This window comes from Neolamprologus brichardi, chromosome 12 (genome assembly GCF_056152115.1).
Source record: "Neolamprologus brichardi isolate AB-2024 chromosome 12, ASM5615211v1, whole genome shotgun sequence".
Taxonomy (NCBI): Eukaryota; Metazoa; Chordata; class Actinopteri; order Cichliformes; family Cichlidae; genus Neolamprologus; species Neolamprologus brichardi.
This window is the reverse complement of record NC_142115.1, coordinates 33,280,889-33,306,312: the sequence shown is the minus strand read 5'-3', so window position 1 is coordinate 33,306,312 and position 25,424 is coordinate 33,280,889. Positions and strand designations below refer to the sequence as shown.

Below are 25,424 nucleotides of genomic sequence, written 5' to 3'. Positions count from 1 at the left end.
AGCAAAGTTTTACTGTAACATCCTGAGGTGTCTATAGGGGGACATTCAGAGGAAATGATCTGAACTGTGGCATCGCAATCTTTGCTTGACAGGTTTGCTCTCCTGCAATGTTCTTCAGATACCAAAAATAAAAATCAAGTAATACAATCATTGTTTGGAAGCAGTGGAGGAGACGCAGTGTCCATCACAGGGGCACTGTTTTGATACAACTTTATTAGCACTGTTATTCTTTAACCTTATCTAAGCTGCTTTAGCTGACTAAGCAATTACACATATAGGACTCTGAAGCTTCTTGTCTGCCATCCATTCTAATAACCTCCTGACAAATCTGACTTGATACATGATACATAATTCCTCATTCTCTCAAAAATTCCCCCCAAAATCTCACGAAGCAGTAATTAATCACGTTAATTTACCAGCACTTAAATGAGAAAGTGCCCATTTTATTGCTAAATACATGTGATTCTGTGGACTTCAGTGACTGTGACTGGCTCAGGTTTAAGGATTGCTGTTGACAGTGCTCACACAGCTGCAGAGGGGAAGTCGGGGGATGCTTGCCGAGAGCTTAGAGCAAATCAGCAGAAAAATATGAAGCAGCAGCGACACAAACACAGGCGAGGCAGAGCTGGGTGATTCTGACAGCCTCGACAGACACTTAAACTGCACTCAGTGCAGTGTGGATGTCACATTTGGATGCAGCAGTGCAGCTCGAGCGTCTTTTTTCATTTCGTTTCACAGCAAAAGCAAATGCAGGTTCAGACTGCGAGGGAGAAAATGAACAGAGAGTCAACGCAGAGTCGGTGTGAACGAGGGAAAGACATTCATTTTTAATTTCTCCATTAAGATTTTGTTATTTTCAGCAGCGCAGAGGATAAAGAGAGGGCGCACGATGCGGAGAACATTTTCTTTTTCCCTGACTCATAACAAACAAACCCTGAAGTCCCTCAGATAGAGATGCTTGAATTCAGGGCCGTTTAGTTCAAGCACTACTCAGCCATTGCTCACTCTCTTTTAAAAAGCGGTTGCTTGTTTGTGCGAAGCCTCTGTGAAGCAGTAAAATTGAGTCAGGGCGTTTATTTCAATAAGTGTTAGAAACAGACTTTGAGGGATCCCGAATGCCACACAGGTTCTCTAATAGCAGCACAAACGCCCACGTTCATGACAGCGAGACACAAACTGACGACCTATTGAGTGTTTTGGCTTCTTCCCAAGAAGAGACTTGCTGACTAAAAATAGAAACGCTGTCACGTTTCAGCCCGAGCGAGGCTTCAGGGGGCACGAGAGTGAAGAGGAAAACCTCCACTGCTGCACTTTGGACTTTGTTTCTACATATTTCATCTACTTCATCCTACATCTTGTACCCTTTTATCCTTGTCCTTGTGCAGCTATTATTTAACCGTCAATTTGTTTTACTGTCTGCTTGTCTTGTTCTATTACTTTATTGCTCATTTCTTTATTGCAAGCAATGCAGCACTGAAGTAGATTTTTCACATCCACGTGGGCCTGCAATAAGATATCAAGAAATTCATGAAAGATTAAACTAGAAGTGACATTAGCTTTTTTAGATATGGTTTTAAAAAAGATGATAATCTTTTGTTTTCCTTTGAGATCACGAAAGTATTTGCAATATTTCTTTTATTGGTTATCAGGAGCGGTACAAAATGTTGACGCAGCAGTATCGTATTGCTTACTCCTCCATTGTTCAAGCGCTCATCATCATCATCATCAGGTCTCTTGCAGTGTATGTGTAGACTTGATCTGAGACGTGTTTCTACTGTAGGTCATCCTGATGAGGATTGCAAGATCCACACCAAGGATCTATAAGTCATCAGTGCTAACGTTGGCCCGTCGGGTGCATCGTGGTTGCTTCTGTTCATTGACTTCATGCTAATGACTTCATGCCTTCGTTTGCGCTGAGTACTTGAGAGCTGAATCCATCCAATCAGTCTCTGGAGATTTGTGGAATTTGGCATTTCAAACCGATTTCTCTTCCAATCTGACTCATTGTTTCACTGTATGTAGCTGACTGACTGTCTTATAATGTACTGAGTAGAGGTGGGAATCACCATACATCCCACGATACGATATTATCACAATACTTAACGCACGATACGATATTATTGCGATTTTTTTAAAAATATTTTGCGATATTCAGATTCTGTACATAAAGGTAAACTTTATCAATATTCATTTTATCTAATAACAAAGTCTCACACTCAGTCTTTCTCTCATTTCAGTTTTATTGTTGACAAACTGAACGGTTTGTATTACAGTCTAGTCCAACTTAACTGAACGCAACCATCTGGTACAATTATAGCTATTCTGAACTATGCAGTTTATGAAAACTATGCAGCCCCTTCAGCAACTGAAGAATTTGAAAGTAAATTAAAACAAAATATAATTTTACATTAAATAAAAAAGTTTTAAACTTAATTAAAATAAAACATGTCTTAAATTAAAATAAGTAAACTGTCATGTTTATTGCTGCCAAAAAAAAGTTAAACACATTTGGACAGTGAAGGAATGTCAGGATTCTTGCTCAGAAAAAGGATCAACATGCTCTGAAGTCAGAGCATGTTCCAGTCCACAAAATATCGATTTCTGCTGTCCCTGTATCGATACATTATTAGAAACAAAATATCACGATACTACACAGTATCAATTTTTTCCCCCACCCCTAGTACAGTCGCATCATCACTGTATCGTGATGAGTATCTGAGATTCTTGCTTCTGCTATTTAAAGTTACAAATGACCAAACCAGCTCATCGCGGCTGTTTCTTGACTCCGAGGAGCGCCGCCTGCACATTACAGACACATACTGATTTACAGGAAAGCCAGTTTAAAATGTCTGTTTATGTTTTTAGGTCAAACAAAACCCTTTCTTTGTGCACAGTATGCGTCAACCTCCCTGTATTGACCTCATCATCTCAGCTGTCTTATTAGTCAGACCAGCTGTCAGAGACCCTCTGACTTTTTATTTTGAAATTTGGCTCGAACGCCACCTTCTTGTCTTTGCGCACGGCTCGCTTTAATCAGTGCTCCTCAGCTGCACACCAGGGGCCAGATGTATAAATGATGCATACACACAAAAATCATGCAAATGCCATTTATATAATGCATAAAGCGGTATTTATAAAAGAATGATGAGCAGCGAGGATGCACCCTGCAGGTAAGATAAGACAAAACCTGATAGAAAAATAATGTCTTGTGGTATTGTTGTACAGCTTACACAGATATCTTTAAAATTTCATCCCAAAAGGTTCATTTATGAGCTTAATTTTTGTATGATGAATATCTCAGTCAAGTTCAGTCAATTTTATTTATGCAGCATTTAAAAAAGTAATGAAACGTGAACTCAAAGTGCCTTTCAGTTGTTTCAGTAAAATCATAGCAAAAGTCTGAGCCATTTTTCCATTTAGAGAGGGCGTCACATCCAGCTTGTAGCTGCTTTATTTACCACAGACTGTATTAAAGAAGATAAAAATAGCCTCTGTGATATTGCACATTTGAAAAGTCCCTTTGGCACTGCTATTTTGGTGTTTTGAAGCCAGATGTGACAAACTAGAGGTGGATCTGACTGAGAAAACAAGGAACACTTCACGCTAATGCAGCAGTTACCTGTCAGTCATGTGGTACAGCATACCCTGCTTTATTCTCCATTTTGACTATAATGGGGTCCCTAATTTATAAATAAACATCGTGCTGTGTTAAATAAAACTTATTTAACTAAAACTAGTGACTGAGGACATAAACTTATTCATTAATCATAGTCTTAGTCATTAATCAGGGAAAGCCAAAGAGTCATTTTCCTATAGCCTTTATGCCACCAGGCTAATATCTGCATCCACAGGAAACGCCCCCTGTTGGCCACTCAAGAGTGCAGGTGTAAGACTAGTGTTTTTAGGTAATGTTCCTTGTTGACTGGAACTGTGAAGCTTACACACATCTTGTTGGCGTCTTTGAGATGGCGTCAATTAGTTTGTCCAGTGAGTTCAGTAAATTTAAATATAATTAAGCCAGAAGTCAGTTATGTGAAAATACCTCCTGCTGCCAGTAATGGATCAGTCCTGCTGTGCGTTTTTTATTGTGAATGTAAAATTGTCAGTTGTCCAGCCAGTGACAGTTTAGTCAGGTGGGAGCATATCAAACACTGGACCAGTTCTTTACATTTTAGTCATTTTTTCTTTAATTTGAGTCTCATCTGCTGAGCCTATTTCAGGATATGCTTCATAAATGCATTATTGAGCACGATTCTGATGTTACATTTTGATAATTATGATAAAATAACTGTGTTCTGCTGTTGAAGAGAGTCGTCAGTGTTGCAAATTGGTTAAATTGCATGTCTTCTTGTCTTTTTCTCACTAACACGACTAATGAGTGGTGATGTGCCCTCAAACCATGTTGTTTTTGGGCTGTTTGTGTACATTTGTGATGAGAATTTAAATGAGGCTTATACATGTTATTCTGCAGTTCTACAAATATTGACTTTTACGCAGTGGAGCCATGTGTATATGTAGCTTTATAACTCTGATGATTTAAAAAGCTGCTTTACTGGTGAGAGCTTTATACAGCTGCACCCCTGGGCCTTACACAGCTTCCAAAAACCCACACCTGGCCTCTAAATGAACTTTTAGTGACTGAACAGAATCAAGAGAGGATTTTATTTACAGCTATATCCAAACCTTTATAGTCTCAGAAGATACAGAGGCATACCGAGGAATGCACTCACCAAGCAGTTTCTCACATATTTGCAGTGGTTTGTTTCCAGTCCTCGGGGAGCATCTGCACTTGCATTACCTCCATTTGAGGCTCAAGACTGCAGAGAAAGAATCTCAGCTGGCAGTCGAAAACTAGTTTCAGTGTCATTATGCTGCACGGATAACAGACTGCGTTACATGAATACAAACCTTTCAGTGTTCAATAAGACTTGAAACTCGTCACTGACATAAAAAAATAATCGGGATAGTGTTTACATATCAGAAGCAGTGGGATTATTTTCATCTTATGAATTCAGTTTTTGTTTTTCTGTTTTTTTAACCAGAGGAATCGGCCCCTGCTGACCACTGTTTTTCCATCTTTGAACTCTTATTGCTAAACCATCTCTTATATACACCTTATTTCAGTGGGCTTGAGTCCAAGTGACTGTGGAGAAACGTCGGTATCGTCGTTTGTAACAGCTGATAAATGAAAAATCCATCCTCCAGCTCATGGTTGTGAGGGTCGTGGAGTCTATCCCAGCTGTCACAGATAGCTACGTTGACTCCCCAAAGGACTTTTCTGAGTCTCTGTGAAATCTGCATGTAACATGCATCTTACGCATCACTCCAGTGCTCAGCTTAGCTCCCCAGCTTGTAGAACACACAGTCCACTTCCATGCCGAGTTGAACCTGAGAAGTGGGAGCGAGCTTTGCACAGTTTTTCTGGTAGTTGACCTTTTGTCTGCTCATATTTCCTGCATACATTACACATTGCCTGTACAGCAATGTAGCCAATTTGGGCAGGCATGTGGATGTTTGTATTTTGCTGACTGATGTCCATACTCAGTCGCTCGCATACAGCATTCTCCAGTCCGTCTCACCCCTGGGAGTTGGTGCTCACAGACTCAGGTCAGTCCCATTACTTCACAGAGAGTCCAGAGTTATGTCACAGCTATGACAGCTATGACAGCTATGACGGGGGCGACCGTGGCTCAGGGGGTTGGGAAGCGTATCTGTAACCGGAAGGTCGCCGGTTCGATCCCCGGGCTCTCTGTGCTGGTCATTGTCTCCAAGACACTTTACCCTACCCTACTGGTGTTGGCCAGAGGGGCCGATGGCGCGATATGGCAGCCTCGCTTCTGTCAGTCTGCCCCAGGGCAGCTGTGGCTACAACCGTAGCTTGCCTCCACCAGTGTGTGAATGCGGGAGTGAATGAATAGTGGCATTGTAAAGCGCTTTGGGTGCCTTGAAAAGCGCTATATAAATCCAATCCATTATTATTATTATTATTATGTCTGTCAACCTGGCCTACCTTCAGTAGAGCAGTTGCAGAAAGGGAGGACGCTCTATCACTCGGCAAAACAAGAAAAGGAAGAACCATTGGAGACTTTCAGCGACACCGTGGTAGCAGGGATGTTTGATTGTTTCCACAAGGCTCTGCTGGCCATTAGAAGGTTCCTCACTTTTATGTGTAAATAAAAATAAAAAGTAAAAAAAGGAGAAGAGAAACACCCTTCAGCCATGATAGATGTGTTAACGTTGCATAGTTTGTCCACCAGAGGGCACTCTGTAACGTCCTGCAGGTTTTAGATCTCACCCTGGGTCAACACACCTGAATCAAATGATTAGTTCATTACCAGGCCTCTGGAGAACTTCAAGACAAGGGCTGTATCCCAATTCAGGGTCTGCAGCCTTGAAGTACGCAGCCTCAACGGTCCTCAAGGGCCGCGTACTCAAAGACCGCTAAGGCCGGAAGTGCGAGGCTTGTGAAATGGGACGGTCTAGCCTCCGTTGTGCTGCCCAGGTTGCCTAGCAACCATGATACTAACAGCTGGAAACGTTTCATACAGCTTTGTTTGACAGAAATGAAGGAGAAAATCTTTTGTTCATTTGTTTTTTTCTACATGAGCTTTGATCATTCTCGGTAAGATTAAGCTCAGCTATTGAACGGCGTATATTTTAAAGTAAAGGCTTTAAAACCAAGTTAGTACAAACGTCACTAATGTCACATAACTTTGCCGACATGTGGCCAACAGTAATGTTTTAATGTTCTTCGTTATTAAACATTTGCACATAAATAAGTGACATAATATTCAGTACTTAGTTTACTAAGTTACTCTTCGGGTGCCCCTCATCCGCCGTTTTTTTCGGCAAAACTATCCACACCCACCGCTGCGCTATGCATTCTGGGATATGTTGGGCCACAAAGTCTACACCGCCACGTCCTTAAAATTCAGGGAAATGAAGGACGCATTTGAGGGCCGCATTTCGAGCAGCCTTCGAACTTGAACAGCCTTCGTCGCGTCGCTGTGACGTAATCGGCCTTAAAATGCGGCCTTTAAGGCTGCAGACGCTGAATTGGGATACAGCCATGTTGAGGAGGTAATTTAGCCATTCAAATCAGCTGTGATGGATCAAGGACACGTGTAAAACCTGCAGGACACCGGCCCTCGAGGCCTGGGTTTGGACACAAATGCATTAAAGTTTTAGGGAAATCTGTTTCATGTGTCTAAAAGAAACAAAAAAAAGAATCAGTCTTAAAACCCCCGTATTGGTCATGCTCTGATGTCTTTTTTTCCATTGCTCACTGTGAAATCAGCTGCATCTGAGCCAAATCTGAGCGTTTGCTCTCCTAAGAAGTCATTTAGAGACTGAGACCATGTCTAGAGAGCTTTCTCTCACAGGACTTCTGCTGATTGGAGTCTGAGTGCTCCTTGATGTATTGATCTTCCGTTGATGTGCTCTCTTTTATTGCTTTGAATCCAACTGCACAATGTGAACACAAGAAGATAGAAAGAAGATAAACGTGTTCATAGTCATCTGAATGTCAAGATGAGAAGACCGTTTTTTATGACTGCCTTATACTGCATGAGCGAGATGATGGAGGCACACTACAGCTTTAGCAAAACAGTGAGCTTTTTATTGCAGCGTTGGATGTTTGTCTGCAACACTAAAAATGCTTGAAAAGTCATTTGGTGTAGTAGTCAGTCGAACAACCTCTGATAGAAACCACTGAATTTCTCATTTGAAGGCTGCTTCAATTGGAGGATACAACCTGAGGAAATCTGACTTTTATTACCAACGAGTTAATGTGCTCGATAACACTAATCTGTTTCATTTTACACGTCAGACCTTCTCGTGTCTTTAAACGTTCCTGCATTCCTAAACATTCCTTTTCCAGTTTGGCATGAAAATGAGACAGGTCCTGGCTGAACAAAGTAGAAAATACATTTGATCAAAGCCTTGTTGGAGTATTTAAAGTGGAAATTATGAGGGTTTAGTTCTTGACTAATGAAATCCATCCAGTTCATTGAGTGGAGATTTTAACTGGAGATTTTAGGGCCTCTGCCTGATCACATCCACCTTCTTGGCAGCGTTTCCTGCCTCTCATTTATCTGCGAGAGTGTTCTGTGAAGGTGGCGGCTATCAGACATAATTGAAGAGCGGGGAGTCGTGTGTTGCAGTCAAGCCTCGTTTTAAAGCTGTAATGCGTCCAAAATTTGATTTGCCTGGCGTTGCCGCTGGCGCATCACAAAACGGAGGTTAATGGTTTTCAAATGTCAGTCTGGGAGCGAGAGAGAGGAGAGAGGCATTTATTTCAGATGGCTAAAGCGTCTTCAGATTAGAGTTTAAACCTTGAAGACTAAATATTTCTTCCATACAAAAACCTGACAAGAATGTAAGACTGTATTTTTCCTCCGAGGATGTTCTTGAGTAATATCAGACCGAGTGATTTCACAGGCTGTAGCAAAACAATGTGAAGCACTTTGAAAACAATTCTTAAAAGCATGAACTCCGTCCTTCAGGTTGCCACGGCTTTTTATTTCCACACTATTAACTGCGGCTGTTCTCAGATGTCTGCTCATCGCAGCGATTTTTCTCTCCTCTAAAATGCGGTCTGCTCCATTTTATTGTTTCATCATTCATTACACGTTCGTCTTTAGATAAAAGCCAGAACAGAAAAATGAGAATTTCCGTGGCTCCACAGAGGGCCTGGAAAAGGGTGAAAAAAGGTGAACGCTTCTTTCAGACACAGTTGATATGCTGTAAAATCACTTCATCAGATCTTTTAACACACCTGTGTCACTGTTTGATATATCGAATGTCTGTATAAAAATCACTTTTGAGATCTTATTTCCTCTAAATGTGTGCATGTGAGTGTGTATATTTCAGCACAGCGTTGTAGCTGAACACCCTTGTAAATTAAAGCCTTCGTTCCAGACACATCTGGGCTTGATCTGGACTCGCTTTGGCAAGTACGACTTAGTTACAGCACTTGCAAATATTGTGTGAGCCAACAGTAATGAGGCGAGCATAACGTAGTAACATGGGTTGTGACAATCGTGGTGTGTCACAACAGACTGAACATCTGGCACGTGTAAAGTGTAACTGTGGCTGAGTCGAGGCAACAAGTCTCTCCCTGAGCCAGTGCAGTCAATCAAAGCCAAATGGGGTCCAAAGAAAACTGCAGATTTGCGACACTTTTGGGCCAAACAATTATTTTTATCTAGGATGCTGAGTGGGAGGGGTTGTGTTCTGAACTCTATGCCAAACTCTGATATATGGGCTTGTCAGTGAATCCAATGCTGACTGCCGTCCCTTTCCTCTGCGGCTGACAGGTGTGCTGGTGGTGAATGTGACGTGGAGGAAGAGAACCTACGTGGGAACTCTGTTAGACTGCACCAAACACGACTGGGCTCCTCCAAGGTAACATTTACTATTTACTTTCTTTCCTCGCCTCTATCCAGCACTGTAGACAGGCTTCTGGGGTCCAGGCCCAGCCGAAAAGGTCACTGTGCTCCTTCAGCAAAATTCTGCTGATCTACATACAGTGTTGGGGAGTAACGGAATACATGTACCGCCGTTACGTATTTAAAATACAAAATATGAGTAACTGTATTCCGTTACAGTTACCGTTTAAAAAGGTGGTATTTAGAATACAGTTACTTTGTTGAAATAAATGGATTACACGGCGGTACTTCCCTGTTTCATATTGTGGCGGGTCAGGACTGTTTGGGTTTTGTTTGACAGCTACGTTCTGTTGTTCCAGGCGGCAGCGTTACGGTTGCCCTGGTTACAGGGTGACGCTCTCTCTCTGCGTGTTTCCTGGGTGAGAGAGCGCCTGTTGTTGTTGTTGTGCTAAGCTAATAGGCAGAATGCTACCGGTATAGCCCTAAAGAATGTAGCATCATAGGCAGTGTAGTCCGTGCTGCAGGGAGAATGGACTGCCATACCCGTTATGTGTCTGTGAGCGAGGGAGGGAGAAAAAGGAAAAGTAGAGCTGTCATCGAGCAAAAACGGGAGCTGGAAGCATGTAAATATAATAATAACCACTGCAGCCAAGAAGAGTGCCTGACGAGCCCAGTTGTAAGTAAGCTATTAAGACTCGACTGTACACCGTGTTCGTGTTTTCCTCCAAAAACAATAAGTTCCGTTGGAGCAGCCTTTCAACGCCTCTCTCTGTCTCTCGCTAGCAAAGTTGACCCAGACAACAAAGTAAAGCTAGTTTTCGGCTACGAGCCGACACAGAACCCACCGTATTAGCCAGAGGTCCCTTTACTACAGTTCGGAGCCGCGGACCTTCAGTAACAGTAATAAATCACAGCAATAGTACATTCATGTAGTTGTAAACAGCATGATAATATATTAAGTAATCCAAAGTATTCAGAATACGTTACTCTCATTGAGTAACGTAACGGAATACGTTACAGAATACATTTTGGGGCATGTATTCTGTATTCTGTAATGGAATACATTTTAAAAGTAACCTTCCCAACACTGTCTACGTTATGGGGTGACTGTTGCTCAGGAGGTAGAGCAGGCTGGAAGGTTGGTGGTTTAATGCCTGGCTGTTCCACTCTGCATGCCAAAGCACTTCTGGACAAGATACTGAACTCCAAGTTGCTCTCTGGAGTGCGAATGTGTGCGAATGTTAGATAGAACGCACTTAAGTGTGGGAAAAAAAGTGCTTGGGTGAATTAGGCCTGTGGCATAAAGTGCATTGAGTGCTCAATTACAGTAGAAAAGCAGTTGCTGCAGCTCAAGTTATTTAGTTAACAGCTTAGTGTTTTTGCAGCGACAGCGCTAACCAGCATGACTGAGGAGGACGCTGACTTTGGAGCAGATGGTCCTAGGCAAGAGATTTTGAGATGCACCCCTCTCATTGCTCCGGAGCTAAGAAGAGATCATTCATCAGCTTGTGAGGCTAGCTCTGAAGCATCATATCACTTAACAATTGCAAAACAAATGGAAACATGTTGAGAATATTCTGCAAAATATATCTCCTGCTTTCTACACTTTGCAGTCTAAGAGAGATATTTTGCACTTCTCTTCTCTGTATGAGCACACTGTGTGCGTTTGTTTGTGATGTGCTTTCAAGTAGCTTATTTATCCCTAACAACAGTAATGATAGTAGTCATGTGTATCTATTTGCTGCGTGTGGGAGTGTTTTAATGAAATAGCAAAGTGAGTTGATGTCCCCCTGTCAAAGTTCATATGCTCTGGTGCCGAGTCTTCCTCTAATATGTAACACAAACTTTACTCACACTGAAACACACAAGACTAGTGGAGCTCAGACAAATCAACTGGGAGGTTTGGTTGGAGCTGCTGACCGCTATAAATCATGTCAGGCCATTCTCCTTTCCAGGACTTATATCACATTAAATTTTATACTTCAGTTTGCTACTGGTCCCACGCCACAGTGCATTGTGTGGGTTGTTTGCAATGGCAGTGAATTGATTTTTCCAGAGAAAAGTTTCAGTAGTCTAGGCCAAAAAAAAAGACAGACAGACAAAGAAAAAACTAATCAATGAAAAATGTGTTGGACCTTCTTTACTTTAAGTTTCTAAAAGATGTTTCCTTACTCGAGGATGGCATCTGTGGTGAAATAACTTTCATTAACATTTCAAAACTAGAAGTCAGGTCTTTAGGTGGAAGCTCATTTTGATCTGTCTTTCACTTTCACTTAGACAAAAAAGAAAGGTATTATTAAAGATTAAATAGAGAGCCTTGCCTGCTAATGTGGTGCTTAATACAGTCACCAGGAGGTTTTTGCAGCAGTTTTTTTCTCTGCGCTGAAGGTTATAGCAATCGTTTAGTATGAATTTCGGTTTTCAAAACATCAATTTGGTTTGCTAAGCTGGGTTGTGAGCTTCGCAGTGTGTTTCTCTTATAAGCTCTCAGACATTTACTGTTGAAATCAGGCCCCAAGCAATTCATATTCCCACTGTAAACACACTTAAGGGCATACTGCTGCCTGGTTTATTTCCCTGTTTGATCCACCGCGTTTCGTTTTTATCATTTTATTGTTATTCTTATTGGCTTTTATTTGCTGCTGATTGTTTATTTGATTAACTGGAAAGAGCACCTATTTCTTCAAAGTGCTTTAATGTTGCTAAAATGATAAAAAGGCTCAATTGGCTTTGGGGCTGTCAGCTGTTGTGATGAGCTTTAACAAAAACGCTCTCCACTCTACATCTCAACTGTTTCATAAACGACGAGTGGTTTTTGTAATTGCTGAGTGGAAAATGTGACAGTCCCTCCTCGCTCCGATGAAACCTCTCAATTATCGGCCCTGTGTGTAAATGATTGTTGTCATGGCAATTACTGCTTAATCTCAGAAAACGGGCACCAAATTCATTCGGGTTCTCATCAGTGTGGACGTCTGTCAATGGTGACCAAATGTGGGTTTTGTTATATAATTCAGTGGAATAAAACCCTTCCTCTTCTATGATTGATTCATCCATTTTTGAGTGAAAGCGCAGCTGAAAGATTTAACTAAAATTGGATGAAATATCAAAAATAAGTTTCAGATTATTAAAAAGTTGAGTGGTCGGAAAGCATCATCACTCAGTTGATTAAAAAAACACGTTTTAAATAGAAGAGATATCCTTGAAATGTCAAAGGAAAATACATAAAATTTCAGTTGCATGTTCCGGCTGCTTCGGTGACATTCAGGGACACACTGATGGAGAAAAAAGCAATTACAAACATCACAGGAAATGTGAGATATCATCGTTTTAAAATCACAGAGGGAGACGAGAAAGTCTAGTCTCAACGTGCTCTGCAGTCCATTCCATTAAGAAGGTGATTAATACCCAAAACTCTTTTCCAAGGTCAGAATTTATTCACTGGGTATTTAACACAAATCAGTCCTGTGATAACGTGTCATAATTAATGCATTAGAAGGCCAGCCCCGATGCAAGGTTCAGAGTCCGGCGTCTAAAGCCAAGCTTTACACTGCGGATAAACATAAAGTGAGGCATTTTTCTCATCACAGCAGACAGGTTTTTGATATGAATAACAATATCCGAGTGTGGAAAAGCATCTCCAGTGTTAAGATGCTAGACACCGAGGTAAACAGCATCAAAAGACTTCAAAGTAGAAGGGACGGCAAGTGAATACAAAATGTCTCCATATCAAATACAGAGATAACTGTGGATTGTACAGGATTTTTTTATGTTATCAAAAGAGGAGCAGGCTTTGTACAGAAAAAAGTCGATTTTTATGCCTGACGACTGGGTAAATTGGTTCAGATGAGCCTTGAATGGTAATATGTTATCTCATGGGGTCTCTGTCTGATTCTGGAGTTCAGTTTGGGTAACGATATGAACAAGCTGTTCTTGGTATAAAAAATGAAAACCTTTCAGGAACAAAAGCATGGACATGAAAAAGAGAATCTTGTTTTCAACTTAGGATTTAAGCAAGATGTCATGACCTCAACAATAAATAATGGAATACATATTCTACAAATACAACAACACTAGGGCTGTCCTGAATAGCATTCAGTTTGTTCAGTTTTGTTTATATAGCGCTAGTTTATAACAACAGTCACCTCAAGTCAGTGTTGTAGGGTAAAGATCCTACAGAATTAGATGAAAAACACCAACAATCAGAGGACAACCCCTCCTCATCCTCATTAGTAAGCACAGTATCTCACAAAAGTTTTGCGAGATCTCCAGGAGGTCGAGGCACGATGTGCCGGGAAAGCGGTGTTCCTCCCGGCTGTAGTAGGTCTCGACCTCCCGTTAGCTTCGAGATGGTGGGTGTCAGATCTCCGAAAACGTCGGAGCACTTTTGCAAATATCGATGTCTTGTAAGCCGAGCAGATATCTGACGTTTACACAACTACATTCACGCCTCAAAATATCTTAAAAGTTTATTTTGTGACCCAGAAAGAGTAATATTACAACTAAGTAGCTGCCGCCATTGTTGGAATTCAACTTTTGCGAGTTAGTTTTGCGAGATCTCGCAAAACTTTTGCGAGATCCGTCCATCTTAATTTTTTTTTTCTCCCATGTCCCCTGCAGGGCTCCGTAAATTTCCTTGTGTGGAAGAGTAAAATCAAAGCAAACTGTTTGGAAGTACAATGTTGAAAGAATTCCACAACAACAATTTTCACAACTAAATTAACTAACCCAAATTGCACTTTCCACAGTTACTTTTTAAGTTGCCCAATCCCCCGCTCATTCTCCTATTTCTGTTTGTCTATTATTCAGAACTTAAAGACTTACCTTCTGGATAACCTTCCCTCTCTAACTCACACAAAGGCTGCTTTTGCAGAGCAGAATGAGTTTAATTATTTCTATGTATTTTGTGGCATCAGAGTGGGTTGTTTTTGGAAGTGCACACTGTCCTCTCAAATGTCTTATCTGATTTATTATTTGACACTATATTTTTTTTTTGTTGTACTTAACATGCCCAAGATTACTCCAGTCAAATGATTTGAACTTTGGGACAAGTCAACCAAAAGTCCTTTTATCAGTCTTTCACATGACTGTCTAAAAATTTTGTCCCACTCTTTTTTACATCGTGGCTTCAGTTAATTGAGGTCTTAAAGTTCAGAGCATTTCAGACTTGTCACAGTCTGGACTTTGAGTTGACCAATATAACACCTTGATTATTTAACATGTTAACAGAGACCTGTAGAAGTAGCTATTGTCTACTGGCAGTATTACATTGTCTGATCTTAGGGTGAATTTGCTGGAACATCCTTCTTTGGGACTTTCCCAGGAATGTTTTTCCATTTGTGAACAATCTTTCTTATGGTAGAATGATGGGCCTCAAATTGTTTGGGAATGGCCTTTTAACCGTTTCCAGATTTATGGGCAATAACTGTTGGTTCTCAAAGATCTAAGATCAGCTGTAGAAGTCTTTTCTCGATTGAATTGTGTTATTACCCACCTCAAAATTGTCAGAACCTCTGCTTTTGTAGAGTTAGTCACACTTAAAGATCAATTAATCAAGGGCTTTTGATTAATTGATTAGTATGACTGTTATTTGATCAAAGGGAATTTACTTAGTTCACTGTTTTTCTCCTCCTCTGTCTAGGTTTTGTGAATCACCCTCCAGTGACCCTGAGTTACCAGGTGGTCGTGGCCGGGGAAAGCGTATGCGAATTGCCATGGCCGATCGACCCTGTGTAGAGCCAACCCCTGCTGCCAAAGTCCGTGGTCTGTCTCAGCACAGGAGCCGCGGAGGTGGTGTGGCCGGAACAGCTGCACCTATCCACAGCAAAGGAAGAAGAGGCAGTCTTAACCTCATCAACAGCAACTGCCGAGCACCTCCTTCTTTCTTCACTGTGGAGGAGGTGAAACCAGCCTCTCTCTCATCTGGGAAGCGAAAGAACAAGCCACCATCTGACTTGGATCTCAGCCTGGTCTCCTCAGATGACGTTAAAAATGGCAATGGGAAGAGGATTCGTGCAAAATCCCGAAGCGCCCCGTCCACTCCACAGGGTAAATCTGACCCATCGTTTATGGATCCAGGAGGAGGCTGTGCTTCATCACCACCACCACCCATCCTCATTGACTGCCCCCACCCAAACTGCACTAAGCGCTATAAGCACATCAATGGCCTGCGCTACCACCAGACGCATGCACACCTGGAGGTTGAGGAGCAGCGGAAGCCTGAACTGGAACCCATGAAGGATGGGGAGAGCGAAGAACGGCTATCAGACTGCGAGGACAGCATCAGCAACATGACATATGACCTCTCAGAGACAAACAACAGCACTAATACCAACAGCTCCTCAAAGAAAAATGCTCCTCTGTATAAGGTGACCACAGTGGGGTCACCTAAAAACAGACGACTTCTTCTCAGTACCGACCACAGCCCCACAGCCAACTCCAAAACCAGAAGAACCTCACTGCTAAAAGATGGTCTAATTGATGACCTTAGCAATCTGCCAATCATATCTAACATGACTGTGGTTCTGGAGAACTGCATGGTCCCAGACAGGAACTCCTCAGTCGAGATGCCCAAACTGGAAGCTGAAGGTTTGATCGAGAAAAAGGGAAGTGCCTGTGATAAGGGCAAGAAGGCCAACGGGAAGGTAGAGAAGCTGTCCAAGTCAAGGACCAACCGGCCAATTGCTCCAGCCCCTGCTCCCCCTAAACTTATCGCCATACCCAACACAACATATCCATCCAGCACAGCAGATGCGGTTAACTCACAGCAGCCATCTCCTATCGCAGCTGTAGGCCTCACTAGTAAAAATCTTCCTTTGAAACCCATCAAACCAAAGTTAAGCATTGTTGTAGAGCCAAGCCTGGTCAAAGCTACGCTGGTCAACTGCAAGGAGACCAGGAAAAAAGAAAAGCGGAGACTTAAAGACAAACATAACAAAGATGCAGTGAGAACACCTAATGGAGACAGCAGTGGAATAAAAATGGATGATGGTGTTGGGTCTAAAATTGGGGTGAAAGAGAATTCTGGAAGCCTTCTAAAGGAACACCTCAGCAAGCAGGATGTAATGAATGGACTCAGTGAGAGCCAAGAGAGCAGGATGGCGAGTATTCGTGCTGAGGCCGACAAGGTCTACACCTTTACTGACAATGCCCCCAGTCCCTCTATTGGTAGCTCATCACGCCTTGATGCAAGTGGTAGTTGCCTGGGTACAGCAGACAGCAGCAGCAAGAATAACAGTCCCGCCTACTCTGACATCTCAGATGCTGCAGATGATGGGGGATCTTCCGAATGTCGGTCAGATGGAATCAGATCCAAGTCTGGCTCCTCGACTTCTTCCGAGGTGAGCTCCAACAGCAACCATAGTAACTCTGGTAAAACTCCACCCACAGCATGCACCCCGTCATCAAAAGACCCTCAGTCCCCGTACTACCACAGTTATGAGCCCTACTACCTGTCAGGATACATGCAGTCAGATAGGCAGAACAGCAGCAACATGACTTTCCACAAAAGCTCAGCCCACGACTGCAAGGGGAAAGACAGAAAAGAAGAGATGAAAGAGGATGATAAAAACTCCTCCCACGAGTTCTCTGATTCCAAGAAAGGTGACGGACCACCTCAGTCTCAGCTACAGCTGGCTATGAGTCAGACCCAGACAGCTTTGGCCCAGTCCCTATATTATGGCCAGTATTCAAGGGGACTGTACATGGACCAAAAACTGTTATTATCTTCCAAATGCTGTGACCAGACATCCAGTGCCAAGCAGAGGGCACAGACTGTGAGAGACAGTGAGGAAGTTAAACATATGGTTGGGTGTTCAGGTGGTGGACCCATGCTAGGTAAAGGTCCAGACGGTGCTAAAGGTTGCTGTGCCAAACCTGTCCTGTCCTATGTAGAGATGAGTGAGAGGGGAGAAAGGGGACAGAGCCTGGGCATAAAGGCAGTGCACGGTGGCATGGTGGACCAGCACCAGGTCTCAATGAAAGACTGTGATGACATCAAGTCACCCTCCTCTTCCTCTTCTTCATCACTCCACAACCCAAACAGTCAGACAGATCTGGACTCAAATGTTTCCTTTTCCAGTGTAAGTTTCTCCCTGTGTCTATAACCTGCCGCCGCCGCTGATGGTGTTGTTGGTGTGCTTTAATGACTGCTGTTGAGTGTCACAAAGAGATTAATCACACAGTGTGTACAGCTAAACCAATAGGTGCTAATAAAAAAAGACCATGTGGCTTCTGTGGTGGTGTAGCTCTACTTTGACATGCTACTTCGTTCAAAATTGTTTGATTTGATGGAGGCAAACGATTTTGATGTTTAGAGAGAGAATTACCACCTTAGCTGTAAAGAAGCTAAAAAAAAACCCCTTTCTAACCCATAAGCTTGTACAGATTTGTAACCCATGTCTTCTCACAATGCGATTAATCGCTGACTCTAGCCATGCTGATGTAAAAAAGAAAAAACAAACAAACAAAGGCTGTACAAATTGAGCGAAAGCTGCGTTGGGGAGGGTAGGTTCATTTTTTTTCTTGGCCTAAATTCTGCACTTGATCATGTGTGAGACGTGTCTTGATTCGTGTCATTGAGAGGGACGCCACAGTCTTCACATCCCACTTCTGAATGGCCGCCTGCTGTTGAAACGTCGTCATCCTTCATCAACATCACACCCAGAGCCAGTGATAGATGGTCTGTCTATGGCTCTGTTCACTCAGTGTTTCCTCTATAGTCATTCAGCAGCGGTGGGCCGCCGCAACAAGAAATTCTCCACCCAGGTTAAAAAGAAAATGTGCAATGAAAGTCATAAATTTGCTTTGCTTTTCCTCCAAAAATCCCAAGAGACAAAGAGATAACATTTAGACTTAATCCAAAAAAAGGCATTTAGTTTTAGCCCTTCGACTAGCCGTGTAAACACAAACTGGGACAGACGTGGACTGGAGTTGAACCAACCGCAAAATGACTCCCACCCACCACTGTTAACAAAGAATTATAGGGGAAACACTGCAAGTAGCACCAACACTTGTCCCCATCGATCTAGCCCTCAGACGGCCCCACCTGGGCTCACCGCCTCGCTCACAGCAAATACTCAGAGCTACAGAGTCAGCATGGGGAGGAGGCTGAGGAGGGCGAATCAGACAGTGGAAAAGAATGGGGAGCTACCATGGAGCCTGCCGGAGCCAAGATGACTTCAGGAGGAGGAGGTGGAGGAGAAAGAGGAGGAGTTGTGGGTGCAGATGCTAAAAAAGCCAGGGTCCATGCATCGCACGATCTCCCGCCTGCCATCGACACGGAGGATTCAGACAGGCTGGAAGGGCTGGATGATCAGGGCCAGGAGCCAATGGGAGGGCTGTCTGAGGAGTCACAAAGTGCCCGGGCGGCAGTTTCTCCTCCAATGACCCCTCAGCAGCCCTACATTCAGTACCAGCACTCCTCCTATCCACCCTACCTGGCAATGTGCGAGAGCAGTGGGGGCTCCTACAGAGGGGTGTCCCCAACCCTGGTCCACAATTACCCAGGTAAGACTCTGAGTGACGGTCGGAGTTAATGTTAGTAGTTCAACATTTTGGTAAATATGTTATAAGAGCTCAGAAGACAAAGGTGGAACAATGCAAAACTTAATCTAGGGAACTGTTAGCTATTTACCTCTGTTTCCACCATTTAGTCTCGGCTCAGCTAAGTCGTTTAGCTAAAGTTCTTGTTTACACTTATACTTGCGTATTCATCTTAAAATACAGTAGAGTGCTACATCTGAAACATTCAGTTTAAGTTTCAGCTGAAGCAATAACAAGAATTGATGTGCTAGTTGAAACTGAATAACTGAAAGGCTTTTAAATGAGTGAAGATGCATAGTTACATAGTATTAGCCATCATATGAGTTTTACCTGCCGTCATTGGCCATTCAGCAAATACAATACCCTTCACTGATGACAGAGGCTGGTGTCACATCAGGTTTGTGCTCAATAACATCCTAAGATGAAGATGAGCTGACTATGAAACAGTCAAGCATTTCTTCTTTGTTCTCCTCACACAAAAAGAAGTGGGTTGCCTGTGCAGTCTGAAGTGCGTACACTTGCACACATCACATACGTTATGCAGTGCTCCGCTGCATATAGTCTAATCTCCCAACACTTTGTGAATACTGAGAATATCAGTGAACATAACTGAGCAATACATAAATTTGCTTCTCCGGTGAGTCACTCATTCTTCACTCACAGCTGATGACAGCTCAGCCTCAGCAGGATGGCTGGGGGTCCTTTGTCTGAAAGGATATTGTCACACAATGCTGCCCCCTATACTGGAGTATGAAAGGCAACTGCAACAGCAGGCCTTTATTTATGAAACCAATTCACAACATAATCTCTCATATATATTGCGTCTGTTCATTCTCCTCGTTCGTGTACAGCAAAAGATGAGTTTGCTTAACATGCAAAACTATATTATGAAATTTTCTTGATTATTTTTGGCTTAGTTAACTCTTTAAAGCCTGAACCATGAAATAACTGTCAGAAAATTCAACGTTTTTGAGTATTTGGTGGCAAATTATAAATATATCAATTTGCATATATGAGTTTTAATAGTGTCATATAGCTACGTTGTGTATTTCTTAAAAATGTAAAGTGCAATTCATTTAGATTTATAATAAAGTTTAATAAGTGCAAGTATAAATATTATATATATCATGTTAAGTATTGCAAATGAATGTACTGGTTTGGAGTTGGTAATATAATTTGTATTTTTTTATAGATATGTAAAGTTACTGTGTGCCTGTTTCTTTGTTTCTGTGTTTGTCGTCATAGGTTTTCATTATCCTCTGTACGGTAAGACTGCAGGCAGGGAAGAGTCGGAGGTGACACCACCCGGCAGAGGAGGAGCGGTGAGCAGCAAGCAGAGCAGCGACTCATCCTCATCCTCAGCCATGGAGCTGCTGCAGCAGCAGAGCCATCAGTATCACGGAAAATCACCTGCTGTGAGAGGCTTTACTGCCACATCCACACTGCAGCTCACAGCGACACACTTCTGATGTTTGTTTTCCTTCACACGACACAGATCTGATATCTTCCTCAGACAGGAAAAACACCTCAGGGAAAGATAAAGATGGGGGTAAAAATGGTAGACTGCTTTGATTCCACTCTGCATTTTAAAGCAGTCACTCATGAAGACCATCACATAACATCAGCGTGGCATAAACATGCCTTATAAACCCCTAAATAGGAAACTATTGTGATGACCAAAGAAAGGTTTAGGATTATTTTTATAATCAGGTTATTGTTTTGTTTTTCCTTTGCTGACAAAGCAACAGAGAGTGAGAGGAAAAATATAATAAAAGCCCTGCATGTGGGTGTCCCGCAAATGATTTGGTTCGTAAAGACTGGACTTATTATATTAATAAAGTTCAGCCTGGAAGCTACGAAGTAAAGCCGGCAAAATGTTGACTGTATAAGTTAACTGTGTGATGGATTATATTTCTATTCCATTAAATGAGTGTTTAGATGTAAATGGTAAATGTAAATGGTAAATGGCCTGCATTTGTATAGTGCTTTTCTAGTCCCTAAGGACCCCAAAGCGCTTTACACTACATTCAGTCATTCACCCATTCACACACACATTCACACACTGGTGATGGCAGCTACATTGTAGCCACAGCTGCCCTGGGACACACTGACAGAGGCGAGGCTGCCGGACACTGGCGCCACCGGGCCCTCTGGCCACCACCAGTAGGCAAACATGGGGTTAGTACATGGACCCTAGACAGTTTTAGCCTTTGTGAAGTTTAACAGTTAAAGAAAAATAAAATAATTTGAATATTAGCACACTTACAAATCTCATTTTTTAACAAGTTTAAGGCGCATATATTAAAGCTTAAATAACCAAAAATGTGTTACAGTAGCCTGCAGGTAACAGGAGAAAAGCAGGAATCAAGTTGCTTCTAACACAACGTACGCAACAAAACATGCACAACTTTCGACTTCAGACTGACACTAAAACCCATAGATGCTCCTCCTACATCATGGTTTGTGGTCCACAGGCTCTTCCAGGATTGGTAAGGGTATTTTGGCTAGTCTGTAAGTGGTGGCTGCTTATCTCATATATAACATCTCCCAACCTGAACTTGGATTTTACTCATTAGCTTCTTATTATAGGCCTGAATATGTGTGTATTTAAACACTATCACCATGCAAACTTGTTAACAAAGGCATGACTGTTTCAGGATGTCTTGTCTTACATGGGTCACTTCAGAAGGCAGAAACAAACTTTTTGCTGTTCGCTGAAAAAATCATAGAGATACAATTTTGCAATTTTTTCTTAAGCTTGGCAAAATTAGCCAAGACGATTCTTGATTTGATTTTATCAATATAAAATAACTTCTCTTGGCATGATGTGAATGTAATAGATCAAAATAGGGATCACATCTAAAATCTTATGGAGACAGAAAAGTGAAAGGCACAGTGTAAGTGTGTGTGTGTATGTCTGTATGTGTATGTGCGTGCGTGTGTGTGTTTGTAGCCTGGTGAGAAGGGATCCCCTGAGGGAGAGAGAGAGACGGAGAGAGAGAGGAACCATGTGTCATTCGCCCGACACCTCCACACACACCATCACACACACCTGGGTATGAGCTACAATCTGATGTCAGGACAGTACGACATCTACCAAGGTATGAATCTGCAAAACAAACGCAGACAGTGTTTAGATAATGAGATATGCTATACAAAGTAACATGTTACTGGAATCACATTACATTTTTCTGTAACATAGTAATCACATTACAGTTATGGTGTTACTTGCATTAAGAAAGTTCTTCAGTTACCTACAGCAGCGGTCCCCAACCTTTTTTGCGCCACAGACCGGTTTATGCCCGACAATATTTTCATGGACCGGCCTTTAAGGTGTCGCGGATAAATACAACAAAATAAAACTAGTACTGGTACCGAAAAAAAAAAGAAGATTTATTCATAACACACGTGAAAAGACCCAGGAAAACCAAGTAAACAATAAAAACAATAACAAAATAACGCTGAAAACCGATAAAAACCGATAAAAACCCTGAAAACTATACATTTCACACCTGAGCCTCAACTCTCACGGCCCGGTACCAAACGACTCACGGACCGGTACCGGTCCGAGGCCCGGGGGTTGGGGACCGCTGCCCTACAGGATTGGTGGATTTCAAAATAAAAAAATCAAACGTGCATTTTTTTCCTGCACATGCTACAATTAGATGACTTCACATCATGTGCAGGGAGGCAAAAATTAGTTGAGTGGTTGCAAGTTTTCAGGAGTGGACACATCAATAATACTTCTTATCTAATTTCACAAAACGGGTGAGGAGCTAATATTAAAGTGGAAACAGACTAAAAAGCTGTTGCTAACGTGACTCCTTTTGCTGATTTTCAGCTTTGTTGTCAACCTGATGTTTGTTCTTAAACACTGAAAACATATTTTGTGTGTTTGTCGTGGTTAGGATAGAGATTTGTATCATTGTGTGGGGCTATAGCCTAAAGTGAGATTTAAGCTTCTGTGATAAATCTATGCCATAGATGCACCATAACCACAAACCTTTCTGAATCCCCGTGCTTTAACTTACGCCATAACCTCACATGCATCTCCCTAGAAATGTAACAAGATGTCACATTAACAGAGATTGTAATCAACTGTGATTGGCTCATCTTGTAGACAATGGATCAATTCAAAGAGAGAATCTTCAGCACCAAGTAGTGTATTGGCAGTGGAACTGCAGAGCAATGCATGCACACAACACACAACAGTGTCGGCCACTTGAGTGTACTACGACGTAGGCTCTAAAAGACTTAAGTCACACATTCCTCTCATACTGTTAATTGGTAATTATCTGACAGTGCATCTCAGGCCATGCAAAGCATACGTGATGTCACAAAGGAGAAGTTGTATTAGATAAATGACTTTCCTCAGGTACCAGCTGAGGAATGTAGTTCATTACCTGTTTCAAAAAAGTAAAGTACTGTGTAATACATTACCTTTTTTTGAGTAACAACTCCAACATTGATCACAACTAACTTTCTCTTCATGTTCCTATTCCTATGTTTTTAAGGGTTGAGCTCCAGGTCGCTGGTCTCCAGTCAGCAGGTGTCAGGGCACTCCTCAACTGGTACGTTTGAAACACACACTGAAATTATGTTAAAGCTTCACTGGTTCCACCTGGGAAACCAGGGTAAATCTTTAATACATAGACTAGACATCTTTGATGAGACTTCCTTGTACAACTTTGATTGAAAAGGGTGGAGCAGCATGGACTCATTGTTGGGATACTGCTCTTTAGTCTCTACTTCACTGTCTTGAAAGATCCTGATATGCTGCACATATATTTATCGTTTCTGCCTGTTTTTATTGTTAGACTTTATATATTGCTTTAGTTCATTTTTTATTATTTATTTTCATGTACAAGTTCTTAAAAGAAAGGTTTATGTCACCTTAATAAGGAGACAAATTAAGCACAACTGCTGCTTAGATTTTTAATGCAGATTGCCTTCAAATCATGGAAGCATTTTCTACGTTAGCTTGGATATGAATACTATAAAAATTAGACCCATTTTTGTATTAAAGCTCTGGCACACAGAGTACTGAAGTGGCCAGGGTGTTGTTTTACTGCTGAAATTACTCATCATTTATGTGCAGAATATCCTGTTCTGCTCTCATTGTGGCTCACAGACTCATAAATTATCCACCAGGTTTTCATATCATGAAATGAATTGGCTAAAATTTTCTCTCATAAAATGCAAACTGAGAGCAAAACGAGCTGGACAATTGTCTCATTTTCATGCCGTCTGCCAGGTCAATAAATCTAATATCTGAAACTTCTCTGCTGGGAATAACAGCTCTCTGCTTATTCGGCTGTGCGACACTCGTACCTCGTTGCTGAAATTATCCTCCAGTAGATCATTACCCTCTCTCCAGTGTTTTCCATATACTTTCATAAACCATATATCACCATGTTTGCTTAAAATTGTGAAATATTCCGGAGGGAACCTGACAGGCAGTTAAAAAGCTTAATGTGATGATTACAGTACTGCTGCAGAGACTGCAGTTGTCTATAAATGTAAATTGCTGTGAAATAGAGGAGATTAACAGCAGTGATGGCAACAGTGGAGGCACACAGCTGCAGAGAAATGAAGAATATCCACGTTTCTCTGTAGAATCCAAAAACAGGAGCAATTTGTAATCTTCCTGGAGTGATATCTACAGATCATGTACCAATTATCTCTGTTTTTCCTTCAGGTATTAAAGAGTTGTGTTACAAAAAACTACTTGAAAGAACAAATAATAAAATGCCCCTTATAAGAGAACCTATTTCGATTTTACTGGCTTTCTGTTATATAAATATACTGTTGCAAGGAGATCCTTAATATGGTCATCTCAGGCACATATGTCCCACCCACCTGATGTTTGAAACTTCTTTTTGTAAGTGGACAGTGATCAGGAGAAGGGTGGCTTAAATGTGTCTTTTCTAATCATCTTTTCAAGAATTTAGCAAAAAAAGTTCCCGCCAGTATCGGCATCTTATCAAATGCTGTATTGAGATATTTTCAGGATGTGTGCTACTCATTAATTTATTTTTAGCTGCTCCCACAGAAATGGGTGTTGCTTCAAGGTTACACTGACTCACGGTGCCATCTTGTGGTACAAATTGGTATTACACGAAAGTAGAGCACAGCCCCAGTTCAGCTTCAGTTGATATCTCTTCAGCATATATGTGTGCGGGTCATAAAGATGTAGCAGTTGAATCTTAATGTTCTTTTCAAAGCTTTAGTTAATTCTGAAAAGTTTGAAGTTGGTGTTAAGCACAAGAATTTACAATAAGTACCTTTAACGGGAGAGTCACCTTCAATGAACAGGAGTGAAAACATCTTAATGTCACACAGAGGATGAACTGAGGGGGCTGCACCAACGCCCGGTATAATTTAAATTTGATTAAACTAGGATTTTTTTTGAACCACGAACTAATAGTGACTCTATTAGCTTTAAAGAATAAAAATACAAAGTGAAACAATCATAATCTGTCCTGTTTATAGTTT

General features: G+C 41.7%; 1 protein-coding gene across 2 annotated transcripts in view; it reads left to right on the top strand.

Annotated features, from left to right (window-relative positions):
- The window catches only part of znf608 (zinc finger protein 608), a 72,685-nt gene that overhangs the window by 42,106 nt on the left and 5,155 nt on the right, over positions 1–25,424 (top strand). The window contains exons 3-8 of one of the 2 annotated variants that reach the window (XM_035910727.2): positions 9,318–9,405; positions 15,028–16,726; positions 18,416–18,893; positions 20,175–20,344; positions 21,883–22,030; positions 23,444–23,500. In XM_035910727.2, the coding sequence (XP_035766620.2) occupies positions 9,318–9,405; positions 15,028–16,726; positions 18,416–18,893; positions 20,175–20,344; positions 21,883–22,030; positions 23,444–23,500 (2,640 nt within the window). Of the gene's footprint in view, positions 1–9,317; positions 9,406–15,027; positions 17,468–18,415; positions 18,894–20,174; positions 20,345–21,882; positions 22,031–23,443; positions 23,501–25,424 lie in introns of both variants that reach the window. The other variant, XM_006797680.3, reaches the window with a different exon arrangement.